The sequence below is a fragment of the Oncorhynchus gorbuscha genome, linkage group LG16 (assembly GCF_021184085.1).
Source record: "Oncorhynchus gorbuscha isolate QuinsamMale2020 ecotype Even-year linkage group LG16, OgorEven_v1.0, whole genome shotgun sequence".
NCBI lineage: Eukaryota > Metazoa > Chordata > Actinopteri > Salmoniformes > Salmonidae > Oncorhynchus > Oncorhynchus gorbuscha.
In genome coordinates, this window is record NC_060188.1 from 72,282,377 (window position 1) to 72,294,535 (window position 12,159).

Sequence of the window (12,159 nt, forward strand, 5' to 3'; positions counted from 1 at the left end):
CAATACAAAACAATACACGGAAATCCCCCAAAATAACAAAACTGCACATCACACAATGAGCATGTTCGGGATGCTCTGGATCGACATGTACGACAGGATGTTCCAGTTCCTGCTAATATCCAGAAACTTCACACACCCATTGAAGAGGAGTGGGAAAGCATTCCACAGGCCACAATCAACATCCTGATCAACTCTATGCGAAGGAGATGTGTCACACTGCATAAGGCAAATGGTGGTCACACCAGATATTGGCTGGTTTTCCTATCCACACCCCTATTTTTTTAAGGTATCTGTGACCAACATATGCATATCTGTATTCCCAGTGATGTGAAATCCATAGATCCTAATTAACAGTGGTGGAAAAAGTACCCAATTGTCATACTTACGTATGAGCCGTTGAATTGCAACTCCACTTTGTCTTTGGACTGACATTTTGCCTGTTTGATTGTCTTACAGAAGGAATATCTGGTCTGTTTGTACTCATCCATGTTTCCAGTCACCTTGCCTGTGGTTCGCGCTTTCATTTAACATAACAAACCTTTGATTTTCAGATGTAAGAATGTTTTTTAAACCTTTTCACATTAGTTACATTGAAATGCATTGGTTGTTGTGCCTTTCGGTTTTCTAAATCCACCCTGAATCCACCCTTCCAGTGAGATCAAGATTATCCTGATTTTCGGCATCAAAGCTATGCTAATCACTACCTTTGAGTTTTGAATAACGCAAAAATGACGTTTAATCCTGATTAAAGGTCAGATTGAATTGCGAAATCCCTATCCGGAAGATCAGAATCACATTTTTTTGGTTTGAAAAACCCAATTCAAATTTTTAATCCTACCTGATTGCCAAAATCCATCAAAGTGACTTTTGAAAAACTGGGCCCTTGTGACCAAGGTGAGAGGAGAGAGCATGCCGTTCTTAACATCAGTAGAAGGTGAATAGAATGCACCTCTCTTCAAGTTGTACAGTAATTATATATGCACAGTAGCTGTATGTCGTTTATATTTTATATGTGCAATAAATGGAAATATCACCTGACAAAAGATCTATATGTCTGGAAAGCCAATTCTATGTGGAAGGATCATTAACTGTTCTCAACTTGTGCCAATGGCGAGAATCGTCATTGGCCTACACACTCAAATGGAGAATCTTTGTAATGAATTTAAATAAATAATTTGAGGATTAGAAGTGTTAAGGATACTGTTGTAATAGGAGTTGGGTTGGAGTGTTTGTAAGGTGTTTTTCAATGGATGGAAGTTTAGATGGCAATTGATAGGACAACATCTGGTGATTTCACTTTCCTAAATCATGTATATTATAGAAAATAGTTATATGCTTTAATACAAAATATCTAAATGAAATAGAGAAACACATATTGCCAGTGTTAAGCCCTGGTCGAAGTATTTTGTGTTTTTCTTCATGTATTTGGTCAGGCCAGGGTGTGACATGGGTTTTTGAATGTGGTGTGTAGCTTAGTGGGGTGTTCTAGGAAAGTCTATGGCTGTCTGAAGTGGTTCTCAATCAGAGGCAGGTGTTTATCGTTGTCTCTGATTGGGAACCATATTTAGGCAGCCATATTCTTTGGTTGTATTGTGGGTGATTGTCCAGAGGGGCTTGGTCGATGTTAGTCGATGTTAGTCGATGTTAGTCGATGTTAGTCGATGTTAGTCGATGTTAGTCGATGTTAGTCGATGTTAGTCGATGTTAGTCGATGTTAGTCGATGTTAGTCGATGTTAGTCGATGTTAGTCGATGTTAGTCGATGCAGGTATAGGCTGTTTTTGGGTTTTGTAGTGTTTAGTCGTGTTTATGTTTGTCTAAATAAACATGGATCGCAACTGACACGCTGCAGTTTGGTCCGACTCTCCTTCACCATATGAAAACCGTGACAGCCAGTGTCTTTTGTAAGGGATTGTACACCTATTGATTTGACCTTGTGTCCTGAGTGTTCCAAACTGCTAACTAATGATCTACACTAAATTAGGCCTGACCAAGCCAAAATACTAACAAGATGGAAAATTAGAATATTTGCAGATTAGACTGTTTGTTTTTACTTAGAGGATGACTGATAACTCAACTGGTATAAGGTTTCAGGGCATTGGGATAAATGAATCTGTAAAAACAAGGACTGACTCAGCAAGTGGATCTGTGGATAACTATACATCCAATAGTATACCTAGTAGTACTGCCACCTGCAGTTGTCATTGTAAATTTAGCTGGGTATGTTGAAATAAAGACATGGTTATGAAGATGCTTTAGAATTATATTATCCCAAAGGTTGACCATTACTTTATTTTATTGCAATTATCCAGCAAATTGTAAATAGATAGGTATGGGTGTCTTATATGATTGATTTTTATCCCATTTCCTCAGCTCTACCTTTTAAAAGCAGGCAGATATCCATTCACAAATCAGTATTCATGCAATTTTTTTCCAGCATGTTCTTTCAACTCTATGCTTCACTGTGAACAGCTGTTCAAAAAAGGTGCCCCCCATTGTACATTTAAATCTTTGTCGCACTGTATGTTGAAAGCCTTTGTTCACATACAGTACAATGAGTGTTTCAGAGTTTGGGAATATGTCTGGTCAGCCCATTCTCTCCTCATCCAGCTCAATAGACTCCATAACGTCCAGCAACCAACCATCTCCCACATCAAATATAGTTATGCAGATTGCTTGCTTTGGCATTTTTCCAGATTTGGATAGGAAAGAAAGACATTTTCCTAAGGTACGTTCCTCCAGAAATCATTTATTAGGATCTGTATGTGCCATGTGGACATTTTCAGCTGTTTTTGCATTTTGGCAATGACAGAATTTCCTTTTCACCATGGACTGTTGTTGAATAGGTTGAGTGGAGGGGTATGGTACATTTACAAAGTGTACATTTATTAAATTAGTGAGTTATTATTAGTTATGTAGTTTGTGTCTGTCGGTATTATGGAGAGCGTAACGTACTTTTCATTTTATCTTTCTACTTCTACATAATTATTTAAATTAAGCATTTTTTTCCATAGTATTTAGAATAACCAAGATCACTAAAACAACACATACAGTTGAAGTCAGAAGTTTACATACACTAATGTTGGAGTCATTAAAACTCATTTGTCAACCACTCCACAAATATCTTGTTAACAAACTGTAGTTTTGGCAAGTCGGTTAGGACATCTACATTGAGCATGACACATGTAATTTTTCCAACAATTGTTTACAGACATATTGTTTCACTTATAATTCACTGTATCACAATTCCAGTGGGTCAGAAGTTTACATACACTAAGTTAACAGTGCCTTTAAACAGCTTGGAACATTCCAGAAAATGATGTCATGGCTTTAGAAGCTTCTGGTAGGCTAATTGACATCATTTGAGTCAATTGGAGGTGTACCTGTGGATGTATTTCAAGGTCTACCTTCAAACTCAGTGCCTCTTTGCTTGACATCATGAGAAAATCAAAGGAAATCAGCCAAGTCCACCAGTCTGGATCATTCTTGGGAGCAATTTCCAAACACCTGAAGGTGTATAAACACCATGGGACCACGCAGCCATCATACTGCTCAGGAAGGAGACGCGTTCTGTCTCCTAGAGATGAACGTACTTTGGTGCGAAAAGTGCAAATTAAACCCAGAACAACAGCAAAGGACCTTGTGAAGATGCTGGTTGGAAACAGGTACATAAGAATCTATATCCACAGTAAAACGAGTCCTATATCGACATAACCTGAAAGGCCGCTCAGCAAGGAAGAAGCCACTGCTCCAAAACCGCCATAAAAAAAAGCAGACTACGGTTTGCAACTGCACATGGGGACAAAGATTGTACTTTTTGGAGAAAATCCTCTGGTCTGATGAAACTGTTTGGCCATAATGACTATCGTTATGTTTGGAGGAAAAAGGGCGAGGCTTGCAAGCCGAAGAACACCATACCAACCGTGAAGCACGGGGGAGGCAGCATCATGTTGTGGAGGTGCTTTGCTGCAGGAGGGACTGGTGCACTTCACAAAATAGATGGCATAATGAGGGAGGAAAATTATGTGGATATATTGAAGCTACATCTCAAGACATCAGTCAGGAAGTTAAAGCTTGGTCGCAAATGGGTCTTCCAAATGGACAATGACCCCAAGCGTACTTCCAAAGTTGTGGCAAAATGGCTTAAGGACAACAAAGTCAAGGTATTGGAGTGGCCATCACAAAGACCTGACCTCAATCCTATAGAACATTTATGGGCAGAACTGGAAAAAAGCGTGTGTGATTAAGGAGGCCTACAAACCTGATTCAGTTACACCAGCTCTGTCAGGAGGAATGAGCCAAAATTCACCCAATTTATTGTGGGTTTGACCCAAGTGAAACCATTTAAATGCAACGCTACCAAATACTAATTTAGTGTATGTAAACCTCTGACCCACTGGGAATGTGAGGAAAGAAATAAAAGCCGAAATAAATCATTACCTCTACTGTTATTCTGACATTTCACATTCTTAAAGTAAAGTGGTGATCCTAACTGGGGCAGGGAATTTTTACTAGGATTAAATGTCAGGAATTGTGAAACTGAGTTTAAATCAAATCAAATCAAATCAAATTTATTTATATAGCCCTTCGTACATCAGCTGATATCTCAAAGTGCTGTACAGAAACCCAGCCTAAAACCCCAAACAGCAAACAATGCAGGTGTAAAAGCACGGTGGCTAGGAAAAACTCCCTAGAAAGGCCAAAACCTAGGAAGAAACCTAGAGAGGAACCGGGCTATGTGGGGTGGCCAGTCCTCTTCTGGCTGTGCCGGGTAGAGATTATAACAGAACATGACCAAGATGTTCAAATGTTCATAAATGACCAGCATGGTCAAATAATAATAAGGCAGAACAGTTGAAACTGGAGCAGCAGCACAGTCAGGTGGACTGGGGACAGCAAGGAGCCATCATGTCAGGTAGTCCTGGGGCACGGTCCTAGGGCTCAGGTCCTCCGAGAGAGAGAAAGAAAGAGAGAATTAGAGAGAGCATATGTGGGGTGGCCAGTCCTCTTCTGGCTGTGCTGGGTGGAGATTATAACAGAACGTGGCCAAGATGTTCAAATGTTCATAAATGACCAGCATGGTTGAATAATAGTAAGGCAGAACAGTTGAAACTGGAGCAGGAGCATGGCCAGGTGGACTGGGGACAGCAAGGAGTCCTCATGTCAGGTAGTCCTGGGACATGGTCCTAGGGCCCAGGCCAGTTGAAACTGGAGCAGCAGCATGGCCAGGTGGACTGGGGACAGCAAGGAGTCATCATGTCAGGTAGTCCTGGGGCATGGTTCTAGGGCTCAGGTCCTCCGAGAGAGAGAAAGAAAGAGAGAAGGAGAGAATTAGAGAACGCACACTTAGATTTACACAGGACACCGAATAGGACAGGAGAAGTACTCCAGATAAACAAACTGACCCTAGCCCCCCGACACATAAACTACTGCAGCATAAATACTGGAGGCTGAGACAGGAGGGGTCAGGAGACACTGTGGCCCCATCCGACCTACCCCTGTTTAAATGTATTTGGCTAAGGTGTATGTAAACTTCCGACTTCAGCTGTATATAAAAACAAAAGCATCGACATAACACATAGAGAAAGGTTCAAACATAGTTTGTAAACAGTTTGTCTTTTTATTTGAAAATAAATTCTGTGTTCACATAAAGACACTAATCTGTATCAAAAGGAAAGTACAAAAGGCCGACATGAAAAAACAATTCGGCTCAGTATTTTGAGACTCCTCTTATGGATGTTGATGTGTTTGATGTGTTTTTATGGCTTCATGGTTCTGTTGACTGAGCATGAGCCCATCCTGCATTAGACACTACATTTTCAGTAGTGAGACTAACATGTATTGATGGCTCACTTATTAAAAGATCTTGATAAAGTACAAGCAAATAAGACAGTGTTTCAGATGAGCAGGCTCCATCGATGTCTCACTCCTTCAAAAGATTCATGATGTAGCATTAATATTGAGTTGTCTGTGGGGCATAATGCTGTTATAGTGTGGTGAGTTCAACACAGCATAGGCCTGCTGCTGTTTATTCTTCATCTGTCTTCCCCCAGGTTAAGAAATGGGAGACTGGTCCATTCTTGGCCGCTTCCTAACTGAGGTGCAGAACCACTCCACGGTGATCGGCAAGATCTGGCTGACCATGCTGCTTATATTCCGCATCCTACTGGTGACCCTGGTAGGGGACGCGGTGTACAGCGATGAGCAGTCTAAGTTCACCTGCAACACCCTGCAGCCTGGTTGCAACAACGTCTGCTATGACACCTTCGCCCCTGTCTCACATCTGCGCTTCTGGGTCTTCCAGATCGTACTCGTCTCCACACCGTCCATCTTCTACATTGTCTACGTGTCCTTACGTGTCCTTCTGTAGCTCAGTTGGTAGAGCATGGCGCTTGTAACGCCAGGGTAGTGGGTTCGATCCCCGGGACCACCCATACGTAGAATGTATGCACACATGACTGTAAGTCGCTTTGGATAAAAGTGTCTGCTAAATGGCATATATTAGTATTATTGCCAAGGATGATAAGTTAGAGATTGAGAAGATCCAGGTGGTTGCCAAGCACCCTCCTGCATGTGAAAGGCTCAAACATGTAGGGGTGGAGGGTGGGGAAGCCGTGGGGGCCAGCAGCCCCTCCTTCAACTCCCACTATGAGGAGGAGTGGGGCGCCCGGGAAGGGGAGTGTGTGGAGCAAAGCCTGCTGGAGGAGGACTTGAGGGAGGTGGGGGAGGACCCCACCGAGCTGTCCAGCCAGGTACTACTGACCTACATCATCCACGTGGTGCTACGCTCCATCATGGAGATAGCCTTCCTGGTGGGCCAGTACTACTTGTTTGGCTTTGAAGTGCCTCACCTGTTCCGCTGTGAGACCTACCCCTGTCCCAACCGGACTGACTGCTTCGTGTCTCGTGCCACGGAGAAGACCATCTTCCTCAACTTCATGTTCAGCATCAGCCTGGGATGCTTCATCCTGAACATTGTGGAGCTGCACTACCTGGGCTGGGTCTATATTTTCCATGTGTTGTGCTCGGCCTGCTCCACATGTTGCGAGCCAGAGAGGGACCCTGTGGAACGCGTGGACCTGTATCACAACCACAACCCTCTGCTGCTGCAGCTCAAACTCTTCCTACGAGGCAGGGTGGTCCTGCAGACCCCCCCTCCGATGTCCCAGGAGAAGAGCAGTGGCATCTTGTCAACCCACACCCCTGCCATCTCCTTAGAGACGGACTCCACAGTAGAGTGCACCTCCAAGAGGAGCCCAGATGAGAAAGAACGCACTAAGGCCAAACTGGTCAACATGTCCAAAACAGGCAGAGGCAAGAAGTCCTGGCTGTGAACTATCAATCTGTCCTTTCCTTTAAATATTCTTCCTTTGCTTCCTCCTCTGATTGCATTTGTTCATCTGACGATTGATTTCATTTTTTTACAGTAAGACAGAGTACAAAAGCAACAGTCATTTGAGTCTTTTGCAGTTAATCTTAAGAAATTCCCATAGCACACAAAAGAAGAGAACCTATAGTATGCAAAAGCATACAGACTACATGCTCACATTTCTGTGTACAGGGCCGGACCCAAGCCTTTTGGGGGCCCTTAGCGAGATTTAATTTAAATGTTTTGCCCGAGAAGTGGGGTGAACCACTAACCAAATCCTGCTTAGGGTCCCCAAAAGGCTAGGGCTGGCCCTGTACAAACAGAAATGTGAGCACATACAGTCAGTGTGCTTTTGCATACTATGGGTTCTCCTCCTTTGCGTGCTATGGGAAAACTTTATGTTTAAATTTAAATTTCCTGTAATTCTACACATTTTACCTTAGGGAGTAGGGAAATGTTCCAGTTTTAAAGCAAGCTTTCTGCAATTCTACACATTTTACTTTAAGGAGTAGGGAAATGTTACAGTTTTAAAGCAAGCTTTCTGCAATTCTACACATTTTACTTTAGGGAGTAGGGAAATGTTACACTTTTAAAGCAGGCTTTCTGTAATTCTACACATTTTACTTTAGGGAGTGGGGAAATGTTACAGTTTTAAAGCAAGCTTTCTGCAATTCTACACATTTTGTCAATACTTGACATGTTAATGATATCTGAATGAGAGGGCCCCCTGGATCAATGAGGTTCCCCCTGGAGGTCACGGTCCCTGGACACCTGCTCTGCATGCCTGGTCAGTATTTGGCCATGATTATTACATGTTTAGATAACTGGCTAGAATAACTTACTAATCAAAAAATTGTTAGCTGACATGGCTAATTGAATGACTTTCAGTGACTGATAGAACAAGAGAACATCTTCTGATGCACAGCCAAATTTCTAAATTGCACCTTGTGTATTCTACTACTCTAACTAAAAGAAAATGTGCTGCTTATGCCTGGAGTGTACAGGGGTACAAATGCAACCACCTTGGTAACTATTCATATAACATCTATAATATAACCAATGATATGGTTTCAAAAGGAAATAACACTTGCCACTATTACAACATATTCAGTGCATTCGGAAAGTATTCAGACCCCTCAACTTTTCTCACATTTTGTTACGTTACAGCCTAATCCTAAAATGATCCTTAACCTATTTTTTCCATCAATCTACACACAATACCTAATAATGACAAAGCAAAAACAGGTTAAGAAATTCCTGCAAATGTACAAAAAAACTCAAACTGAAATATCACATTTACATAAGTGTTCAGACCATTTACTCAATACTTTGTTGTAGCAGCTTTGGCAGCGATGACAGCCTCAAGTCTTCTTGGGTATGACGCTACAAGCTTGGTAAACCTGTATTTGGGAGTTTCTCACATTCTTCTCTGTAGATCCTCTCAAGCTCTGTCAGGTTGGATGGGAGTATCGCTGCACAGCTATTTTCAGGTCTCTCCAGAGATGTTTGATTGGGTTGAGTGGCTGGGCCACTCAAGCACATTCAGAGACTTGTCCCGAAGCCACTTCTGCATTGTCTTGACTGTGTGCTTAGGGGCGTTGTCCTATTGGAAGGTGAACCTTCGCCCCAGTCCAAGGTCCTGAGTGCTCTGTAGCAGGTTTTCATCAAGGCTCTTTCCCTCGATCCTGACTAGTCTCCCAGTCCCTGCCGCTGAAAAACATGCCCACAGCATGTTGCAGCAACCACCATGCTTCACCGTAGGGATGGTGCCAGGTTTCCTTCAGATGTGACGCTTAGCTTTCAGGCCAAAGAGTTCAATCTTGATTTCATCAGACCAGATTATCTTGTTTCTCATGAGTCCTTTAGGTTCCTTTCGGCAAACTCCAAGCGGGCTGTCATGTGTCTTTTACTGAAGAGTGGCTTCCTTCTGGCCACTCTACAATAAAGGCCTGATTGGTGGAGTGCTGCAGTGATGATTGTCTTTCCACAGAAGAACTCTGGAGCTCTGTCAAAGTGACCATCGGGTTCTTGGTCACAGCCCTGACCAAGACCCGTCTCCCCTGATTGCTAATTTTGGCCGGGCAGCCTAAGAATAGTCTTGGTGGTTCCAAACTTCATATCTCGGAGTTCTAGGGACAATTCCTTCGACCCCATGGCTTGGTTTTTGCTCTGACATGCACTGTCAACTGTGGGACCTTATATAGACAGGTGTGTGCCTTTCCAAATCATGTCCAATCAATTGAATTTAACACAGGTGGACTCCAATTAAATTGTTGTAGAAACATTTCAAGGATGATCAATGGAAACCGGATGCACCTGAGCTCATTTTCAAGTCTCACAGGAAAGGGTCTGAATACTTCTATAAATAATGTATTTCTGTATTGTGTGTAGATTGATGAGGAAAACATTTACTTTAATCCACATAAGGCTGTGACGAAACAAAATGTGGAAGAAGTCAAGGGGTCTGAATACTTTCCCGAATGCACTGTACAATAAACAAATTATTTTGACCATTTATCAAGCTATTATTATTAAAGTTTTTGGGGGGCATTTTGTCATAAAATGATTTTCTCAGTACCATACCAGTTTTACCTCATGTTAGAATCTAGTGATTCTTAGAGAAAATTGCCCTTTTCCTCTTGATTAGAAGATGACTTGATTAACTTTAACGAGGTATCTTTTGAGCAACTGAGTACTGTTTTTTGATGAGAATGTGCTCACTCGGACTGTGTTCACATGAAAAACAATAAGAAAAACAAAATTGCCCAAAATTCCATTAGGGAAGGAGAGCATCTGTAGTGAACTAGTTGTGAACTTCGTAGCAAAGAATGTATCAAGAATACACTGTTGAGCAGTGAGCACATTTCAGAACCAAGCACTAACTTTAGATGCCTTGGTTTGGTAAATTGGATCTCCAGGAAAACAATGTCATACATTTGTGTAGATCACTGAATAAAATGATTCCAGAATTAACACTGGATACTATTGTGTTTTGTTCCATGTAGCCTATGAAAAGAAACATATCATCGAAACAGGCAAAGAATAAAGGAGATATGCTACACCTACATCTGAACTCTAACCAAGTAAAGTAGGACAGCTGTTAAAGGGATAGTTCACCCAAATTATCAATTATCACATTGGTTTCTTTACACTGTAAACAGATACTGGACAAGGTATTTCAGCAATCCATGCTTTGTTTTTTCCCCTTGCATGGCTTCTAAATGCTAACGTTTTAACATTTGTAACACAAATCCCATTCAAGTCATGGGACCGATATTAGCATTTTCCGTGCATCATGTCCAAATCGTCCAAAAGTATCTGAAATTGATTGTAAAGCTCAACAAAGTCACTTATAGATGATTTTAACATGATGCTTGACAAATATTGGTCCCATGACTCGAATGAGATTTGTTCCACAGATGCATTTGGTGCCAAGGAAATGAAGCATGGATTGCTGTCATACCTTGTTCAAAGACTACTTACAGCTTGTGTCAAATTCATTCCACCGAGGGTCGAATGTCTGCATGTTTTTTCTCCACCCTTGTATTGGATTGTTGAATTAAGGTCACCAATGAGTAAGGAACTCCCCTCACCTGGTTGTCTAGGTCTTAATTGAAAGAAAAAAACACAAACACAGACACTCAGTCCTCTGTGGAATGAGTTTGACACCCCTGGCTTAGAGGCTAAGGAAACTGAAGTGTTATTTTGTCATTTGTGTTAACTATCCCTTTAAATGATGAACAGTTAGGGACTATGCTTTTCTGAAATGCCTTTATCATGGTCCTTTGTATATGACGAACCACATGCCATTCAACTTTAGTCCAGATGAGGATTGTATTTTTTTTAAAACACACACTTGATTTGTTTTCCTAAATGGTCATGTAAGATATAAACTCAGCAAAACAAGAAATTTCCCTTTTTCAGGACCTTGTCGTTCAAAGAAAATTAGTAAAAATCCAAATAACTTCACAGATCTTTATTGTAAAGGGTTTAAACACTGTTTCCCATGCTTGTTCAATGAACCATTAACAATTAATAAACATTAATTGAGTGACTTTCAGTGACTGATATAACAAGAGAAAAACTTCTGGTGCACAGCCAAATTTCGAAATTGCATCTAGAACGTCATTAAGACACTAACAGTTTACAGATGTTAGGCAATTAAGGTCACGGTTATGAAAGCTTAAGACACTAAAGAGGCCTTTCTACTGACTCTGAAAAACACCAAAAGAAAGATGCCCAGGGTCCCTGCTCATCTGCATGAAGGGCAATAAATTGCAATGTCCGTACTGTGAGATACCCAAGACAGCGCAACAGGGAGACCGGATGGACAGCTGATCGTCCTCGCAGTGGCAGACCACGTGTAACAACACCTGCACAGGATCGGTACATCCGAACATCACACCTTCGGGACAGGTACAGGACAACAACTGCCTGAGTTACACCAGGAACGCACAATCCCTCCATCAGTGCTCAGACTGTCTGCAATAGGCTGAGAGGTGCTGGACTGAGGGCCTGTTGTAGGCAGGTCCTCACCAGACATCACCGGCAACAACGTCGCCTATGGGCACAAACCCACCGTCGCTGGAAAAGACAGGACTGGCAAAGAGTGCTTTTCACTGACGAGTCGTGGTTTTGTCTCACCAGGGGTGATGGTCGGATTTGTGTTTATCATCGAAGGACTGAGCGTTACACCGAGGCCTGTACTCTGGAGCGGGATCGATTTGGAGGTGGAGGGTCCATCGGCGTGGGTCAAAGCATCATCGGACTGAGCTTGGTCCTTCTGTAGCT

General features: G+C 42.1%; 1 protein-coding gene across 1 annotated transcript; it reads left to right on the forward strand.

Moving 5' to 3' along the window:
• Positions 1 to 2,608: 2,608 nt before the first annotated feature.
• On the forward strand, positions 2,609 to 8,674 carry LOC124000677 (gap junction delta-2 protein-like). Its single transcript, XM_046307231.1, has 3 exons — positions 2,609 to 2,727; positions 6,053 to 6,347; positions 6,505 to 8,674. The coding sequence occupies exons 2-3, from the start codon at positions 6,061 to 6,063 to the stop codon at positions 7,331 to 7,333; spliced, it is 1,116 nt and encodes a 371-aa protein (XP_046163187.1). The 5' UTR covers positions 2,609 to 2,727; positions 6,053 to 6,060; the 3' UTR covers positions 7,334 to 8,674.
• Positions 8,675 to 12,159: the final 3,485 nt, after the last annotated feature.